This window comes from Gobio gobio (assembly GCF_949357685.1).
Source record: "Gobio gobio genome assembly, chromosome: 1".
Lineage (NCBI taxonomy): Eukaryota > Metazoa > Chordata > Actinopteri > Cypriniformes > Gobionidae > Gobio > Gobio gobio.
Window position 1 is genome coordinate 64,119,613 of NC_137097.1, and position 20,552 is coordinate 64,140,164.

General features: G+C 38.8%; 2 protein-coding genes across 5 annotated transcripts in view; both read left to right on the forward strand.

Annotated features, from left to right (window-relative positions):
* The window catches only part of LOC307137294 (vascular cell adhesion protein 1), a 76,044-nt gene extending 72,447 nt beyond the window's left edge, over positions 1–3,597 (forward strand). The window contains exons 12-14 of one of the 2 annotated variants that reach the window (XM_079834873.1): positions 2,018–2,245; positions 2,330–2,575; positions 2,752–3,597. In XM_079834873.1, the coding sequence (XP_079690999.1) occupies positions 2,018–2,245; positions 2,330–2,575; positions 2,752–2,924 (647 nt within the window). In that variant the 3' untranslated portion in view covers positions 2,925–3,597. The remainder of the gene's footprint in view (positions 1–2,017; positions 2,246–2,329; positions 2,576–2,751) is intronic. The other variant, XM_079834874.1, reaches the window with a different exon arrangement.
* Positions 3,598–4,749: 1,152 nt separating this feature from the next.
* The window catches only part of trip10a (thyroid hormone receptor interactor 10a), a 43,077-nt gene continuing 27,274 nt past the window's right edge, over positions 4,750–20,552 (forward strand). Inside the window, exons 1-2 of one of the 3 annotated variants that reach the window (XM_079828855.1) lie at positions 4,750–5,148; positions 17,999–18,114. In XM_079828855.1, the coding sequence (XP_079684981.1) occupies positions 5,125–5,148; positions 17,999–18,114 (140 nt within the window). In that variant the 5' untranslated portion in view covers positions 4,750–5,124. The remainder of the gene's footprint in view (positions 5,149–17,998; positions 18,115–20,552) is intronic. The other 2 variants (XM_079828853.1, XM_079828854.1) reach the window with 2 other exon arrangements.

Here is a 20,552-nt window from a genome sequence, read left to right on the forward strand (position 1 = left end):
CATTATTCTGAAGCAATATTCTCACTATAGTGGTCAGTGAACAGCTTTGACGTATTTAAATCTGCATATTTATGATAATTTTACCTTTTATAAAGGGCATTTTTCCCCTAATCTTATTAAATATAGGATATGCTTCAGCGTTCCTTTTCTTTTATATTCTTAAATTGTATCAATACATTAAATTAGAATAAGAATATATAAGGCTGTTACCAATCAAATTAAATAATTTACACTGAAAAATTACAACTTAATTAAATGATGTTATGAGATTGTTTTAAATATTTTTTGAATACAAATAAGAAATGTTGGAAAGAATGTTTGAACATGAAACTAAACTGCCAGTAGGTGGCGGCAGGTATTAATGAGTGAATCATTGAGTCGATTCGTTCAAGAATGAGGCAGTCGTTTATGAACAGGTCATTGAATCTTTGATTCAACCGATTCATTCAAAACATGGAATCATTCAGTAACGCTCTGTTGCTGCTTTGTTTGGAACTATTTTTTTTTTATAGAGCTGTCAGTGTCATGTGAAATCAGTGACACATTTTCAGTCGTGATGACACACAGGAGAACAGCACTCATGGTCGCTAGATGTTTTTAACTGCATTATATGTTTTAAATATAAAAACTCCACATTTTGAATCGTAAGTGCAGTATGTGTCTGAGTTTCTCTGTGTGAGCGGCGCTTATTTGTTTCAATTTCTCCTCATGAGGCTGCGCGAGCGCCTCAACAGCGCAACCTTACCGTCAGTTCATTACAAGAGTATAAGTGTTAAAGGATTAGTTCACTTTTAAATAAACTTTTGCTGATAATTTACTCACCCCCATGTCATCCAAGATGTCCATGTCTTTCTTTCTGCAGTCGAAAATAAATTAAGGTTTGGATGAAAACAGTCCAGGATTTTTCTCCATATAATGGACTTCAATGGGCTCCAAACGGTTCAAAGTCCAAATAACAGTTTCAGTGCAGCTTTAAAGGGCTTTAAACAATACCAAACGATACCAGACGATGAATAAGGGTCTTATCTAGCGAAACGATCAGTTTCTGCGAGAAACCGAGCAGTATTTATGCTATTATTTTACCTCTTAACAGACGAGCGTGATCATCTCAGAGCTCAGCCATAATTTCCGCCAAATACGAGGTCAAATACGAGCGTGGTCATAGATGTATACGTAGATGCCTCATTAGCGACTGCACGGATCAGTAGAATGAGGCATCTACGATCTATATATCTATGACCACGCTCGTATTTGACCTCACTTGCCGGAAATTATGGCTAAGCTCAGAGATGATCACGTTCGTCTGATAAGAGGTAAAATAATAGCACTAATACTGCTCGGTTTCTCGCAGAAACTGATCGTTTCGCTAGATAAGACCCTTATTCATCGTCTGGTATCGTTTAAAGCCCTTTGAAGCTGCACTGAAACTGTCATTTGGACCTTGAACCGTTTGGAGCCCATTGAAGTCCATTATATGGAGAAAAATCCTGGAATGTTTTCATCCAAAACCTTAATTTCTTTTCGACTCCAGAAAGAAAGACATGGACATCTTGGATGACATGGGGGTGAGTAAATTATCAGCAAAGGTTTATTTAAAAGTGAACTAATCCTTTAATGTCGAGCCCTGAAACTGATCAGAAAATGTAACGAAACGTTGTAGAAATGTAGTAGAGTAGAAAGTATAATAATTGCTGCAAAATGTAACGAAGTAAAAGTAAAAAGTATGCACTATTGATTCTACTTAAGTAAAGTACAGATACATGAAAATGTACTTAAGTAAAGTAACAAAGTATTTGTACATTGTAAATGAGCATAAGCCCCGTCCTGTCCGCCATGCTTTGTTTACATCTATAGCTCCCACAATTCCTTGCACTCGGGCAGTTTGGCGTGACTTTGCCTGGAACGCTACAGAGCCGTGAGTCGTGGTTTGGAGTTGTAACTGACAGGCTCAAAAACCTGCCTGGAACGCAGCATGATTGTCTATTTAAAAATGATGATTGTTTTCTCACAAAAATAGATCCTCCAAAGCTGAACTGCAGGGAGAACTACAAAGTAAAAGCGAATACACCCTTCCAACTTTCTTGTCCAGCTGATGGATTACCAAAGCCTGATGTCTCCCTCTACAAAAATGGGAAAATTATCCAACTTCCTTACTATCCCACATGGAACGATAGTGGCTGGTATCAATTAACCGCGACTAACCGACATGGAACTGTGAATTCTACATTCTTTCTAAATATTCTGTGTAAGAAAAATTCTTCCATTCTTTAGGCGATATATATTTCTTTAACAACCTGAAATAAAAAGGACAACTTTACTTCCTACACAGATGCCCCAGTGTTTTCTATCAGCCAAGACATGTTTGTCGTGGTAGAAGACAGCAATATAACCCTAGAGTGCCATTCGCTTGGTAACCCAGAACCTAAAATGTGGTGGAGCTTTAAAAACAAGAACATCTCCATTGGGAGGCGCCACATCATTGAGAGAGCCACGTCTACCAGAGCTGGAGTTTATACATGCAGTGCCACGAATGAATTTGGAAGCAAGGAAAAGACCTTCGTAGTGGAGATAAAAGGTTTGGACTATGACTGTGATAATAATAATAATCTGATATTCATTCCCCATGAGAGTCTATTAGAACAAACTTCTATATTGCTACTCAGTCATTTAACCACACAATGAATGTTATGCTAATGAGTTTTATGTTATCTCTTCATGAACTGAACATACATTTTCCTTTTTCCTTTTTAGACAACTCAACAAACTACATTCTAATTGTTGCAGTGATTCTTGCACTGCTTGTTTTAATCATTGCAGTATTATTTATCTGTGCGTGGAAAAAGAAAAAATCAACTGGAAGTTATCTTGTACAGCCAGTGCATCAGCGAGAAATGGTTCCGTTAAACAATGGAGGCAAATGCTAACGTTGAACAAAGATGATAGGCTATATTGGACACATATTGAACATCATTCAGATTACAATGATAAACACTGGTGTGTAAAAGCTCATATAGCAGCATGTGCTGTCACTTGTATGACTGTGTGTCAGTGTCAAAGAAGAATGTCTGGGATGATAAAAAAAGAAACATTTAAAACGTAGGCTATCAAGTCATCGTATCACATGACAACAAAATGTTTTCCTGTATGTTGGTTATGCCACACTGACCTTCATTGGCTGTAAAGTGAGATTGTCAAAGTTGGTTTAATAGCCGCGTGAGAAGAAACAGATCTCTTTGTGGTAAATGGGCCTAAGTTATTAGGCCTACATTTGTTAGAAATGTTTATGTATAAACGCAGATAAATATGTAGGCGATATATAAAAATAACATCACCTCATCTTCATGCCTTAAAAAAAAAACTGTCTGAAGATGGACAATCTCCAAGTCAGAAATATGCTTTCTACGTTAGACACATTTGATAACACTTTTCATTTGTTGTTCTTTTTTGGTAAATGTCTTTTTTTTTAAGTGACTAGTATTGACAGATAGTAATATGCTTGTAATGATGCAATAATGGGAAAAAATGCTGTATAAAATATTTTGAAATAAAACAATATTTAAACAATAAAAATTAAAGATTATAGCCTACTATTTGTGCTATTTTTGTTTTGTTTTTTGTTTCTTTATTTCTTTGAGTCTGTAGCTGTACAGCACGGGACCCACGAATAGACTTTTCCGGTGGACATTATATTTTAGTGAATTTCTCTGACATCATACATGTCACATTTTTAAAGAGCACATTCTGGGCTTTGCAGAGATACCAAATGTTCGGAGGTTTCACCAGAACAACAACAACTTCTTGGTCTTTAAAAACGGCTGACATTAATGTTACTCTTATGGAAATATGATAATACTTTGTAATTATAATTTAAATCGGATTCGTTTTCAAATTGTTTGTTATAAATCGACACCTCAGGAAAATGTTATGGGGTTTCTAATCAAAATATGAATTTCTGTTACGAAACAGGGCATTGATTTCATACATGTCCACTGTAGTGGACGCCAGGACTTAAATCATGTTTATCAGGCATTGTGGAGACACAACAAGTGAATAGGGAAAAAAATTACATATCAAAATTCCTATGAAATATTAGATTTTATTATGAAAATGTTGCCAATTATTACTCCCATTATTACACTTCTATTTTCATTACATGTTGCACCAAGAACACATTCATATGCAAATTAGATGCAGTGTATAGATACATTGTATTGAATGGGAAAATCCAAGTATGGCCATTTTACCCGCATATTGCATAAAGTAAAATGGTATATCAATGCATTTTGTCATATCTTTCAGAATCATCTTAAAAAAATCCTGAAACCTAAAAATTGATTGGTGAATTAAAAATAAATCCCATTGTTTTTGACTACATGCAATTTCATGTAATTTTATTTTATTAGTCCTGGTGTCAACTACAGAGGACATATCATAACATATGAATACAATATAATCATTCAAAAATGTTTTTCTTTCCCCATTTGTTTCTTATGCTCTAAACAATGTAATGACATGAAAAAATACTAAATTCAAAAAAAAAATTTCCTGGGTCCCAGGAGGATATGTAAAATTTTTGTGTGACTTTAATTTTTTTTATGTTTTTTTCTACATGGTTTCATAGATCCAAACTAGTTACCTAACTGACCATTGTATAATATTAGCTTACATAGGCCTATACAGTATAAAACAGCTGATTTTTACTGATTAATAAAATGAATGTAAAGGACGTTTGTCAAGAGTATTGTAAATGATTGTTGACGTGTGTTGTTAATAATTTAGTAAAGGTCATGTCCTTCCTCTCTGTTTTTGAAGTTCTCTCACTCCGACATGCCAGTCTGAAAGCTGGAAACTGGATCCGGCGGCTCCTTTAAGAATTAGGGATCTGGGAGTGACGCGGCAATGAAATCCAGTTGATCCTTCTCTTGCTCTGCAACGAAAAGTATTTGTGCCACCGCAAAGTAGCTCGCGCTGGAGAACCGTATCGATTTGTTCAGTGTTGCGCGTGAATGTGGGAAAAAAAGAAAGAAATGAGTCGCTTTCTTTGATCCTATTTTGAACATCTGTTACTCTTGTAAGTTGGGATAACTTTTCAGGCTTTAGAGTGAAGTGGTAGGAGAGCTGAACATGGACTGGGGCACTGAGCTTTGGGTAAGTTCGGCGGATAACCTGTTTTAGGTTTCATTTTTCTGTTTTGGAACGTCCGATTCAGATTCAGTGACATCGATGAACTTCTCGATTCAATGCATGGGCGTAAATGCGATTTCTGACAATTGTTTTACAAACTGGAAGAGGATAAATGCCCGAAAAGAGTAACATTGTCTGGCATATTGTGAAACGGGTTGAGATTTATGAGCTAATTTGTCGAACCTATCAGTTGTCATCATTTAATTCCATGAATTGCCACGTTTAATGTGAACATCCGCTCTAACATAAAAGTTGGGCAGAATCATAGCAACGACAACAACAACAACAGAAATCGCTGTTACCTTCATATAATCGATGACGGCCCAGTTTATTCAATATGACTTGGGTGAACTATAACCAACAACTTTAGCCACTATTTTGTGTTTAGTAGATCTATCTATCTATCTATCTATCTATCTATCTATCTATCTATCTATCTATCTATCTATCTATCTATCTATCTATCTATCTATCTATCTATCTATCTATCTATCTATCTACTGATAGATATGTTTTGAAGTCAATACAGTCTATCAGTAAACAGATAGATAGATAGATGTTTTGAAGTCTATCTATCTATCTATCTATCTATCTATCTATCTATCTATCTATCTATCTATCTATCTATCTATCTATCTATCTATCTATCTATCTATCTATCTATCTATCTATCTATCTATCTGTCAATCTGTCTATATATCTATCTGTTTTCTGATAGATAGATGTTTTGAAGTCAACACTCTATCTATCTATCTGTCTGTCTGTCTGTCTGTCTGTCTGTTTTCTGATAGACTGTATTGACTTCAAAACTCTGTCTGTCTGTCTGTCTGTCTGTCTGTCTGTCTGTCTGTCTGTTTTCTGATAGACTGTATTGACTTCAAAACTATCTATCTATCTATCTATCTATCTATCTATCTATCTATCTATCTATCTATCTATCTATCTATCTATCTATCTATCTATCTATCTATCTATCTATCTATCTATCTACTGATAGATATGTTTTGAAGTCAATACAGTCTATCAGTAAACAGATAGATAGATAGATGTTTTGAAGTCTATCTATCTATCTATCTATCTATCTATCTATCTATCTATCTATCTATCTATCTATCTATCTATCTATCTATCTATCTATCTATCTATCTATCTATCTATCTATCTATCTATCTATCTATCTATCTATCTGTCAATCTGTCTATATATCTATCTGTTTTCTGATAGATAGATGTTTTGAAGTCAACACTCTATCTATCTATCTGTCTGTCTGTCTGTCTGTCTGTCTGTTTTCTGATAGACTGTATTGACTTCAAAACTCTGTCTGTCTGTCTGTCTGTCTGTCTGTCTGTCTGTTTTCTGATAGACTGTATTGACTTCAAAACTATCTATCTATCTATCTATCTATCTATCTATCTATCTATCTATCTATCTATCTATCTATCTATCTATCTATCTATCTATCTATCTATCTATCTATCTATCTATCTATCTATCTATCTATCTATCTATCTATCTATCTATCTATCTATCTATCTATCGTTTAAGATGTTTTGGCTTTGTTTAGCTGCTCAGACAGGTTTAATAGTCTTGCTAATAGGAATTGCTAGCACCTAATTCATAATTTCCTGTTGTTTGATTTGAATGTTTTCTGTGGATCATTTGGAGGCATTTAATAAGCAGTCCCTGGCTATGAGCTAAAGAGGAGCTCATGAATTGAAGATCTTTATTTAGTGACGCCAATCGCGTTTGCTTGAAACATTTCTTTTTATTCACAATGATCAACTACGCATCAGTCACTCAAAGCAGTTTTTTTTTTTTACAAAGGTAGAAATAGGTTGGAGAAATAGTCGGTGCTTGTGTCTGATTGCATCATCATCAGCTGTATTTCATCCCGCCTGTTTTAGTTCTCCCATTTCCCGGACCGCCATCACATCATGTCCCATCTGCACAGAGGTTCCCACCTCTTTTCGACTGGACACAGATTTTACACAGACCTTTCCACATGCCTGCAGTGTGCAAATTGAGCGTTGCGCTGAAGTGGGTGGAGATTGTTTGACCTCGTTGTTGTTGCTCCCCTTAGGCCTCTGTCCGCTGTCCCCTTTCCATCTTCTACTGCACCAGCCTAATTAGTTTTGCCCTGATTTGATAAAAACACACCACTTCACGTTGCTGTTTATTTTGCGGTCTACTTCACTAGAAAGTTTCCCTTTTGCGTGCTTTTTAAGGGATGCTACTGTGGCAACCAGGGAAATTACTGTAGTTTCAGCTCTGTAGTAGACAGAAGTGAGAGCTTGGGGTTCGTGTGGACTTGTTTCTCAACTGTAGATGCTTGAGGCGGTCCAGGAGGGAAGGGCATTGGTTCTCATAAGTCTGGCTTTGGTTTACCGTCACTCTTAGCAATGTCTAACCTAATTGGTTTTGGCCGGGTTAGTCATTAAGTGCCTTTCCCATGGCTACACTGTGACATCTGTCCACTCCTTTGCTGTTAAGCCACCAGCTATTTTTGACAGAGCAAGATTTGAGATGTTTACCGACGGGAGTGTGGCTGATTTTTGTTGATTTTAGGGTTTGTTTGAATTCTTTCTGCATATCTGGAGAGAAATGCCGCACAACAGGCTCCTTATTAAGTCATTAGAGCATGACGAAGGACAACGGCATTTCGCTGTGGCCTCCCGTCTCATGGAGGCTGTAGACTGCTCTCTGCTCAGGCTGCGAGAATAGCTTTGCACTATGGGGAGGAGGAGTTAATGATGGCAGAAAAATACAAGGGGAGGGGGGAAGAATGGGCCGAATACAGTGCTACAGAATAGATAAGAGGAACCCTGCTGTAAATTGTGCGCGGGACTGTTTTTATAGCTTGAATGGATGTTTGCTGAGGGGATCTCTGTTGGTTTAAAGATTGTGATGATAGCAGTTGGCGTGAAGTTTGATTGTAGCCACCGCTGATTTAAATCTAGGGGAGTTGTTTCAGTGCATTAGCTACAGCCGTGGCCAAAAGTATTGGCAGTGGCATGAACTAAGTTTGCTTCAGTTGTTGTGATGTTGACTTGCATTAGGGCTTTGCACACCTGAAATGGTTAACCCTGGGTCATTTTAAACCCAAGTTTATGCTTACAATACCCGGGGTTAAAAGTTAATCCTGGGTATTCGCGAGCTGCCGTTTCACACTGCACATTCCTAAATCCTGGGTTAATATATGCATATATGTGGTGTCAGTGTTACTGACTGGACAAATGCAGCATGTGACCTGTTAACATAAATGCTCTAGCATTGGGCGTCCTCATATATTACACATTGCTGACTGTAACTATTAAAGGGGCTATATGCAACTTTTTCCCCAAAATAAACGTAACAATAGCCTTTTTATTTTACCATTTATGACTCAAACATCTCCTGATGAGCATACTGACACCTTGTCCGCTCACAGTGGGTTCACCTATAAGCGTGTATCCTATTTTTCCTATTTTCTGGCGAGTCGTTTTTTTCCCGCGCTGTCTGCGGATGTGACGTCACCACCGCTGCGAGAGCGAGCAGAAAATAAGAGCAGTTCTATTTTTTGGCCACAGGTGTCAGTCGCGAGTTTAAATTTCAGAAAAACACATATAGCCCCTTTAACTATAAAGTTAAGAATGAAACGGTCTCTTCTTCACTCTAATTGTTGTGTTTTCCATCGTCGTTTGACTTTTTTCCTATTATGCGCAGAAACAACTTTTTATATACATTAGAGCCCGACTGATACAGATATTGGGAAGTAAAAAAAGATCCATATCGATATATCAGCCAATATTATTTATGTGTGTATATTATAGTATAGCACCGGTCAAAAGTTTGGACACATTTCCCCATTGATGTGTCCAAAGTTTTGACTGACACTGTATATACTGTATAATACAGTATGTATACATAGGCCTGCATTGTACATAAATAAAACAGAACAAACATACAAGTGAAAAAGTTATTTTCAGGTTTTTCATAGGTCTAAACGAGATTTTCAGGTAGGCTTCAGAAAAAGTAATCAAATGTAAAATATCACTTCATAGTCTAAGATTAACCCTTATTAAAGTTATTCAGTCAAGCCCAGTGAGTAATTTTTTTCTTCTGTCTTTTGTTATCTTGTCTTTTATGAGAAAAACGCTTCCCTGCCATTTTCGGCTTTCCATGTTTTCACTGTTATATGGTAGAGGGTGCTATTACACATCTCCTGATCAAAAACACAGACGAAGAAGTAGAAACGAGTGATCTCATAAGCAGATGCATATGTAAAATAACGTAATCATCAACTTTAAACAGCATATAAATCAAAATGGCTAAGTTATTGAATTAAATGTCGACCCAGGACGAGCTACATGATTGTTAAGGCCTGTACACACCGGGACGAATATCGCGCGCGCTTATCGCCAGCGTTTTTCGTGCCGTTTTTCGGCGCGTCTTGAGTGTTCACACCCAAGCGATTTTCACTGGCGCTGCGCCGAGTGAACGTGCACATTCAGTAGATGCGCTCCCGGTACACAAGATGGTGCTGCGGCACTTTAAGCCTCTGACACTCGCTTGTCACACAGAAGGAGAAGAGACAGTATTTACGTGCCTGCCAAAACCATAGACATATTATGTATATGGACAAAACCATTCACACACTTTTTGCTAACTGGCAAGCAGCATTAGCAGTTCATCTTCTTCTTTGTCTACTTACTACTTCTTCGTCGTATCAATGTGTGCACGGCAAGACCGTTTTGTGCTTGAGCGCCACCAAGTCGTGTTTTACTGTCACTTCAGCAGCTCCAGGCACGTGAACAAAAGCGCCGATCTCATTGGTCGGACAGTTTTTTACGCGTCGCGTCAAAATAAAAAAACGAACCCGAGGCGTTTTTTTAAAAATGACGCTTTTACGCCTGGCGTTTTGCGCGTCGGTGTGAACACTCACATTGGCGCCCATTGTTTAGTCCCGAGGCGTTAAACGTCGGCGATAAACGCGTGCGAAAATCGTCCCGGTGTGAACAGGCCTTTAAGCTTTGGGGTGTTGATGGACTCGAGCTACTCCATCTGTGTTTGATCATCGTTATGAATCCAATCTGTATGTAGTCTTTGATGACAAATGCAATTTTCTCAACTTTTTGCTCAAAATGTTGCTTTTTTTCATGAAACTTACCCACATTCAAGTGTTGATACAAATATTTGATATATTGCATGTTCAGATATTCACAAATGATATCCTGTGGGCCATGAAACTTGTGAAAATGACCAAAAACACTGGTGGTGAATGGCAAGTGTCAAATTCCATGTTTAAGTTCACTTAAGCCATAACCGACTATGTTTACGGTGATACTTGATAAAACAGGCATTTTGACATAATTTTGTGTGAATATTCGCTGTGAGACGCGTGGGCCTGCTTGGGAACGCGTTCATATCTGTGGCATATCTGCAGCATATACACCAATGCCGATATATTTGCGACAGGCTCATATCGGCCGATAAAATCGGCAGACCGGTTGTAACATTCTAACACTGCATCGTTTCACACTGTACAAGTTTGTACCCCAAAGCTTCACAGTCTTATAGCTCGTCCTGGGTCGACATTTCATTTAATAAGATAGGCGTTTTGATTTATATGCCGTTTAATGTTGTTGATGGTCGTATTATTTTACATATGCATCTGCTTATATGAGATCGCTCGTTTCTGCTTCTTCTTCTTCTATGTTTTGATCAGGATAATATAATGTAAACAACATGAACGTATAGTGAATCAAAAGTTATCCAGGGAGAATGCCACGATGTATTGTGTGCTTGTGTGTGTTCGTGCGGGTGCTTGTGACTCTTTAGCTCCGCCCACTGCACGCTTGCACTATTTCATAACCCCGGGTAAAAAGAGGTGCTAATCCTGCATCTAAATTACGAGTATGAAACACTCCTTTACCCGGGGTTAAAATCAGTGTTTAGAACAACGATAACCAGGGTTAAACGGTACACAACACACACAGTTTTGCCAATCTCGTGTTAATCTTGAGTACATAGAGTAGTATTGCATCCTTCATACCTCTGAAGAGTCTTTAGTTTGATCATATTTATAAAAGACAGAAAATAGCCGTGCTCGTGCAGGCGTGCAGTGGGTGTAGCTAAAGAGTCACAAGCGCACAAACACACAATACATCATGGCATTATCCCTGGATAACTTTTTTTTCACTATACGTTCATGTTGTTTACATTATATGCACTTACGCACCGATTGCAAACAAAACAGACATTTGATGCCATTTCACTCACCGCCTGCGGTTTTGACTAGTGACCGGGAACAAAAAAACACACTTGCAGATCTCCGTTGCTTCTCCAGAAAAACAAACTGCATCCTTTCCTTAACGATAGGTTATTTGGGAAGCTGAACAAGGTTATCTTTCCCTCACAACCAACTCGCTTTTATCTCTTTTTGCATTACAATGGCCTCACATGCAAGGAAATTGCTGCAAAGAATATCGCACCTGAAAGAACCGTTTACTGAATCATGAAAAACTTTGAGGAGAAAGGCAAGTAAAGAAAGCTTCAGGATGTCCCAGAGTGACCAGCAAGCGGCAGGACTGTCTCCTCCTGAGGAGTCCGCTACAGAATCGTGTCGTCACCGGTGCAGAGCTGCTCAATATTGGCAACAGTTGGGTGCGAGTGCATCTGTATGCACAGTGAGGTGAAGACTTTTGGACAACGGCCTGGTGTGAAGAAGGGCAGCAAAGAAGCCACTTCTCTCCAAGAAAAACATCAAAGACAGGATGAAATTTTGCAGGAACTACAAGAATTGGACAGCAATTTCTTCTGACTGTTTGGGACTTCTGAAAATTGATTGTGCGGAGAAGGTGAACTCTACCATGTGTCTTGTGTCGTGCCAACAGTGAAGCATCCTGCGACTGTCCATATGTGGGCTGCTTTTTATCCAAGGGAGTCTCCCAATTCCGCCCAAAAACACTGCCAGGAATACAGAATGGTATGAAAACGTCCTACAAGATCAACTTTCGTTGGTGATGATCCGTGCATTTTCCAGCATGATAGAGTACCATGTCACAAAGCAAGAGTGATAATGAAGTGGCTCTGAGATCATTACATTGAAATTTTGACCTGTGGTCAATCCTCGAAACGTGAGTGGACAAGCAGAAGCCCACAAATTGTGATCAACTCCGAGCTCTAATAAGGCGAGAATGGATCGCAAGCAGTCAGGATTTGGCCCAGAAGCTGATATCCAGCATGTCAGAGCGAATTACAGGGGTTATAAAGAAGAAGGGTCAACACTGTATACTGACTCTTTGCATACATGTTTTTGCCAATGAAATCCTTTAAAACGTATGTAATGCGTATCATTGTTTTCTATCATAGAAAACGTGAAAAAAAAAAGAATTTACAAATACTGAAGCAGCAAACTTGCGAAAAACAAAATGTATGTCACAATACTTTTTTGACAAAAACAGCTGTTACATTTAAAGGTTTAGTTCACCCATCTTTCACTCATCGTCAGAACAAAAGTTATAATAATTTCATAATTTTTGGTCCATCCATCCAAAAGTCTTTGTACTTTCTGAAGTTCAAAAATGTAGATTACTGTATACTTAGATATTCAATAGATGAGAGTATTAAAATATCTTTGTTTCCAATGTATAATAAATGACATAAAAATGAAGATATTCTAAAAATATCATTTTTATTATTGTTAAGCATATTTAACCCCCAAATTCTCAGTAGCCTACTGTAATGCAAACTAAAAAAACACTACTTTAAATATGCATCAGTTATGTATGATGTACTGAATTTAATTTATGTGGATTTTAAGAAAAATGAAGTACTACATTTACATTAATGACAATGAGTTGGATTTTCACTTGTATGATAATGAGCATTTTATTATACTTATACGATGAGTATAATTGTAATTAATGTCTCCATGTGGGTACTAAAATAATTTCCTGCTTTTTCTTTTGATTTTAGGGTGAATAACATTTCTTAACATTCTTTTCTTTTTATGTTTCAACTATTTGCTGTTGTCTTAAAAAGATGCAAACTGACAGAAGCTTAGCTTGGGACATAAACAACTGTCTCACGAGGCGTTTGTTTTGAAACAAGTTGAAAAGCGCTCTTATTTTTGCGAGCGAGTGGGTTGTGAGGGGGTAGGGAATTCTTCTCTTGTTCTATATTAATGGACTCCATTTTGAGGAGAGAGGAGGAGGAGGTGGAGTCAGGACATGGCTTGGCTTGTTAGGAATGTCATCCCAAAAGGCACCTCCCTCCTTCCCACTTCAAAACACATATCTACATCCAGGCCGATGGAGGTAGCACTGAGGGGGTGGGGGACGTTTCAAGATATCATCACTCTCAAATGGTCAGGCCCGTACTTGAAATGTAACAGAGCGCCCCACCAAATAAGGAACTGTGAAAAGGGAAAAATACAGCCAAACCAGGCATTTTCAAATGTTCTTTCTTTGGAAAACGCTGGCAAATGTTTGACAACTTAGTCCCTAGGTGTGTTTTTGTTTTGCTTCGGGAAAATGGAATGTTATATTCATATTTTTGTTGAGCACAGCTGAAATGCAGCAGGAAGTGGGGAAGACTTCCACTTCCTGTGTCCTGTCTACTCAGTCACTTGTGGCAGGATGAGTTTAAAGCCCTGAGGAACCCTCTGCCTCCCACAGATAACATTATAGGGTCACGGGTTGCAAACAGGCAGGGAATCTCCGGGATGTCCCTTATAGTTTGTTTATAGCCTACCTTTAGCTTTGGACTTGTGCCGATTGTATTTACGCTTCAAAATTTATGAAGTAAAAATCATACGATTTTGTTAGTCACACAGACTTTGTTTTCTGCAATGATCCAAAAGCCAATGGAAAATCCTATTGGGATTTTGTCGAGGGAACCAGGGTGATGCTAACTTCCGGGCTGGCCTACAAAAATAGCTCTCTATAGAGAATGCAATTTTTGGCCATTAATTTCTGCAGAAACGAGGATGGCATACTGTCTGCTCTTCCTCTTTTTCACTTGCGTTTTTGCTTACTCTCACATTAGTTTGATCGACTACACTCAGGAGACTTTACACAATCTGATGCAGGCTTTCAGCTCTAAATATGTCATACTGAGCTCTGTTAGATTAGTAAAACTTATGACATGCCTTTCCATCTTCTTGATTACATTAATTTGGTCAAGATCACCTAAAGCTGCAGTGTATTTACAATTATTATGCATGGAGCTTTTACTGGCTCATATTAGATGAGACGACATGTAATACAGTTGTACTTTTAAAAAAAATGTATACGGGTTAGAAACTTCCCCTTATAAATTCATAAGTTAAAGCTAAAATCTTGATGTTGCTTTAAAAAAGTTCAGCGAGACGTTATGAACTAAAAAGCTAAAATCTCTGATTCATCCTTAGTACTTCAACTGAACAATCTCTGTTGTTGGCCCATTTTCTAGCGTTTTCTGTTCCATATTAGCCCTTTTCCAGGGTTTCAACATCTCTGTGTTTTTTTATTTGGCAGTCACATTTTAAAGAGTCTTGAATCTTTTATGGGATCCCATCATGGGATCATTTGAAGGATTTAGTTTTAATTAATTTAGTTTTAATACATTTTATGAATAGACATATTTTATCACCAGAAAAAAAACATTTAACATGAAAGTATTATGCAATCATATTGCATTTTCCTTATTTTGAATCTTTTTGACTTCTCCTTCTCCTGACTTGAATCCTAGGGTTCTATGCAGAACAGCATTGAAGCCTTTTTTCATAAGAGTGCAGGTTTATAATGACATGTCCCTATGCTGAGCTAATTTACCAGTTGACAGGTTATGAACCCGAGGCTCATCATCCATCGATTCTTGTTTTATTGCTTATATGCTTAGAAGTACATTTCTTATGTTTGCACACAGTTCTGTTGACAAGGGCTACTCTAATGCATGTTTCTTACAAATAAAGTGAATACTTGTATATTTTCAGTTTTAGGTTAAAGTATGGCATAGAACTGCGCAATGCTGGATAAATTAAGAATCATGATTTTTGTTTCAAATAGAGATCATAATTCTTCCATGATCATTTACTAGAGGTTCTGACAAAATCTTAATTGCTGCAGTCTATTTAAAATGTTTAATTTATTTGAACAAATTATAAAATAAAAAAAAAATCGGTTTGATTGAATGATTCATTGACTCACTCACGCTTGTTTTATTAATGGATGAATCAGGGTTTTTGATCATATCTTTTGAATTGATCCAATGACAAACTCTAAATAACTAAACCCTAAACCAACTTTTTTTAGTTAATGATCTGCAAGACTGGGACATTATCAATGCTGTTCATTGATTCGGGTAAATGTTTTAATTCTATAATATATGGTGTAAAATCGTCTCAGTGCTGCCCTCTTAAGGTTGAACGGCGGTTACTGCAGTTGAATTTTCCTATTGGACGTTGTAGGTAATCGGTTCTTCCAACGGCTCACTACCCGCGCCCCTGGCACGAGCAAACCTCGCCCTCAGAAATGTTTTCCCCAATCACATGATGAGAGCGGCTTCACTCCAGAATGAACTGTCATGTTACATGAAGTAGAAACATTATGAATTAAACTTACTTGACACTTGCTATAAACATTCTAATGAAGAAAATGCGGTTAAATAATGCAGTTGTCAGTACACGTCAGGCTTTTCTTGCGATATGATTGCCGCCCGTCATGTGTACAGATAATTTTAATGCATGAGACGCACTTTTAAACCCTGACACGCAAGTGGTTGCCGCGGTAACGAACAACAATACCGTAACGTGCTGGTGTATATAGTGTAACTTTTATTTGAGGAAATCTGTTTATAATAGGCTTTTAGGTCTGAACTTATTGGTCCTGCGCTGCTTATTGATTCCGTTAATTTGAATGAAAATACATTGTGGGCCCTATTTTAACGATCTGAAACGCAAGTGTCAAAGCGCGAACCGCAAGTAACTTTGTGGGCGGGTCTCGGCGCTGTTGCTATTTTCCCGGCGGGATAAATGGCTCTTGCGCCCAGCGCAAATCTAAAATGGGTTGGTCTGAAGTAGCTTCATTATTCATAGGTGTGGTTTGGGCGTAACGTGAATAAACCAATCCGAGCGTCATCCAACATTCCCTTTAAAAGCAGGTGCGCAAGTTCCATTATGGATTGCTATTATTATGGCGTATTTACCAGGCGCACGCCAGGAGCGGTTCACAGCCGAGGAGACTGATGTTCTTGTAAGAGCAGTGAAAGACAGAGAAGTGAAGTTGTAATGTTGTACATTATGGTAAAGGTGATTTCACAGTCTTTTTTTTTTCAGTCTTTCAGTTTTTTCAGTTTTTCAATCGATTTTTTTTTCCTGGTTCTTGACGGACAAACCAATTTGTCAGATGTCCTTATATACATATATGTCTTGCCACTATTGGGCAAACAGGTCTTATCCTTAATTATTACAATTAGCCTGAATCATTTGTAAGCTAGATTTATGCCTATTTTTTCACATCTTCGTGGCACACCACAATGATTTCCGTCATCTCATGTGTTAATATTTTTTTAGTGTAACAATTTATGATTTGCAAAAATAACTGTTGCATCTGTGTAGATTACATGAGCAAAGTGTATGCGCGTTGTGCACGCTATACATTATGGTCAAGCATGCGCCCTTAAAATAGCATAATGAACAACGCGCAACGCGCCACTGACTTTAGACTAGGTTTTTTCTGGTCAGTGGCGCAATTGTTTAATGGAACAGCAAAATAGCACCAGGGATTGTTTGCGCCGGAACACGCCTCCTTTTTTGCGCTGAACCGCCCAGGGAGCGCAAGTGCATTCACTAGTTTAGCGACGTGCTTCTGTGGAGGGAAAAGCGCGCTTTGCGCGGGTGCAAAATAGGAATGACACATGCGTCAGTGTACAAAGTCAATTGCGCTGGGTGCAAGATAGGGCCCTGTATGTATCTGATCTATTTTTAGTGGCATTCAGTATTAGGATTTGACTGTTCATTCTCTCTTTCGCTGCTGCTTCACTAGCATCGTAGGCATCGGGAGTTAACGCAGTTTGATAGGCTCCGGGTAGACAATTCACCCTCCTCCACTTCAGGTGAAGGTAGGAGAAATGACCGCTCCGTTGCAAAGCTACTGGCGTCACTCCAGTCATTCTCCATCTTTGCGACTTGCGAGTCAGACAGCTGTCAATCAATCCGTCACTGCGGGTCTCAGGTGCACGCCCCCCGCTCAGCCCCGCCCTCGGTTCGTCCCCTCTGTCTCCGCTGGGCTCTGCCCACTTTTCCAGCATTTTTCAAATATTGCTAGTGGGTGGAGTTAAGCGCTGAGCAGGGGTTTAGTTACCCTTTAACAGTCACTTGTTGTCACCACCTACTGGTGTAACAATGTAATCGATACAATCGTTATTTGAAGAGCCAAGTTGCTTTCATAAGGATCGCTACCATAGACATCAGTGTTTATATCCTAACTGTAAACTCTTTGTTTTATCACAGTTCATCTGTGAAAATAGGAATGTTAGTAACACAGAAATATCAATACTGTGTGGTTGAAAAGACTGTGAAGCTGTTTCATACATACATGACAACTTCTCTTTCTGGGTCAGTGGCAGAGAGTGACATCTTTTAATGATTAATCGTACAGCTCTAGTATGGCATGGTGAAAAAAATCTGTAAGAAGAAAAGTGTTATGCTTCCCTATAATAATAATAATATCATAAATTGTGGGAGGTGCAACAGCTACCTCCTATAAGAATAAGAATGACATCAGACCACCACAATCAAATGATTAGTGTCTGGTAAATAAAAATAATTAAAAAAAATGTTTTTGTATTACAGGACCAATATGATATCCTTGATAAACACACACAGTCTGGCTTGGACTTGGTGGAGAAATACGTGAAGTTTGTAAAGGAGCGAACGGAGATTGAACAGAATTATGCCAAGCAGCTAAGGTAAGAGATCTTAATATCTTGGCTATCCAGTTTTATCGTGTACATGTGTATGCATGCTTGTGAATGTTTATCCAGAGCTAGGGCTGATTGTGAAATATTCGGGTCCCATGACTTGTTTGGGGCAGAACTGAACTTGTTGGCACCTCTGAGCTGTAGGGTTGGCCGTAGCCCAGAGGATAAGCATATCCGCGCCTGCTCCCCTTCTCATTCATGACTAGGCCTCGACAGTCGCTTGATCTCTGCCAGACTCTGTTCAGAGTTCCGCCCGTTACCTCTTTCTTTCCTCCCTCCCGCTCTGAGAGAAGAGAGGAAGTGGGAGCAGACGGGCATATGACTGAGGGGGATGTGGATGGATAGAGTGAAAGTGTAGAGCTTAGCATTGGCTTCTGTCTCGGATTCTCATGTGCAAAGGAAGGAAAGAAATGCACCCTGGTTTTGATTACGATGGCCTTCCTTATTTGACACATCTCGTTGCTTTCATTTTGAAGTCAAGCTCTTTGGATTACACAATTGTGCTTGGTCAATCGAAACTGAAACACGCCACAAATGTTCAATGTATGTCCGAGCTTCTGTCCTTACTGGCAGGACCAAGGGTGACATGGTTCATGGGCCAGTGACTATAAAGAAAATGAAAGTCCATTAAAGTCCCTGTAAAGGCAATTCTGAGATTTGTTTCTAAACACATTATAAATGTTAGAAATGTATTGCTGAAACACATTACAAAAACTGTGAACTATGAAGTACTGAATTCAGAAGTTAGACCGTTAAACAGTTTTTCACCGTTGCTGTGCTCAGGATTTTCTGGGCGGGGCTAAAACGGTGGCTCGATGACGCACTGGAGCCACCGAGCCTGGCTCCTCCCCTAACACGATCATAACTAGAGCACATTCGCATCAGTTCGATCGCGAGTTACTGTTAGTACTGTTAGTTACTATAGTCAACAACTTACATAACAGCTTACAAAACAAAAACGACGAAGAGGTGGATTAATTTTGTGAACAGTAACCTTGATGGAGAGCTGAGGATCATCACCGACACCTACCTCTGCAGTGACTTTACACCGGATCGTTTTACAAACTTTCACCGGAGACAACTGGGATTCACTGATAATCCGCTGCAGAACCGACTATCCCCCGCCCAGGCCTTCATCCTCCCGTCCCGCCGACATCTGGTACGTCGTGATCATAGACGCTCGTGATCAGTGAGTGTTGTCTTGTGTGCTACAGCCGCTTTCCCGCGAGTGGGCGTGGTTTCGGCGCCGAGAGCGGACACACCCCCAGCGTTTGAGAGCAGAGAATGCTGCTCATTGTTTCAGGTTTTTGATAAGCTATTTTATGTACTTCCCGGATTTTTTTATGATTCAAATTTGGCTGGGTGGTTAATAACACATTTATCTGTGGTGTGAGGAACTTAGAACACATGTTTAGTTTTGACTTTACAGGGACTTTAAAGATTTACAATTTGTATTCATGTTGGTTTCACATGATTTCGAAAAACATTGACACAATTTTCAATGTGTATCATAATGTGGTGTAACCATCAAGTAATAACATATTTCCTAAACAACATTAATTCATAAAAATCATTGTTTTTGGTGAGTTGCACCACATGACATTTTACTACCTGAAATAACTTGATACTAACTTGACTTGAAACTTAAAATAACTTAAAGTTTATATTTTATTGACCTTGACACATGCTCATGGGGGTCTACAGGGGTCCTCTCTATGATACAAAATTATTTTTTTCATGTTGGTTGCATCGCTTGTAGGGATGCACCGAATATTCGGCCACCGAAAATTTTCGGCCGAAAAGACTTTTATCACCGAAACAACATGGCCGAAATGTTGTGATGACGCAAACAGAAACCGCGACCTGCACGTGCTTGTCTGAAGCAACATGTCCGCGGTGTGGACGTATTTCAGTATATCTGAGAAACACCCACGTCTGCTCCACGCACAGGCACTGACAGCGAGAGCTCATGTTGAGAAGAGCTCATGATGAGAAGAGGACCAGACTTCACTGTGAAACCGAACGCAATCTTTAACAGTGGGCATGTTTTAAGCGCGGAACACACTTCAATCTGGCGGCAGCGCGCGCGCGTGAACGCGATCATCTGCGAACGCGATCGATCATCTCTTCCTAAAGAATAAACATGAATGAACATCTAAGGTGTGTTGAGGATACATTACAACTTACTGTCATGTGTATATATGTGGTGTAATCGCTCAGTCAGTGTTTCAACGGCAGAAAGACCTCAATATAACTGCTGTAAACTAAACAGTCATGTAACGTTAGCATCATTTACCTCAGGCAGTCATTCAGTGTCCACAGCTGTTAGTTCACTAGAAAAATCAACTCTTTCACTAAATATATGACCTATATTAGCCGTTATAGTCATTATATTTTACTTAACCTGTTAATGATATCTTGATTAT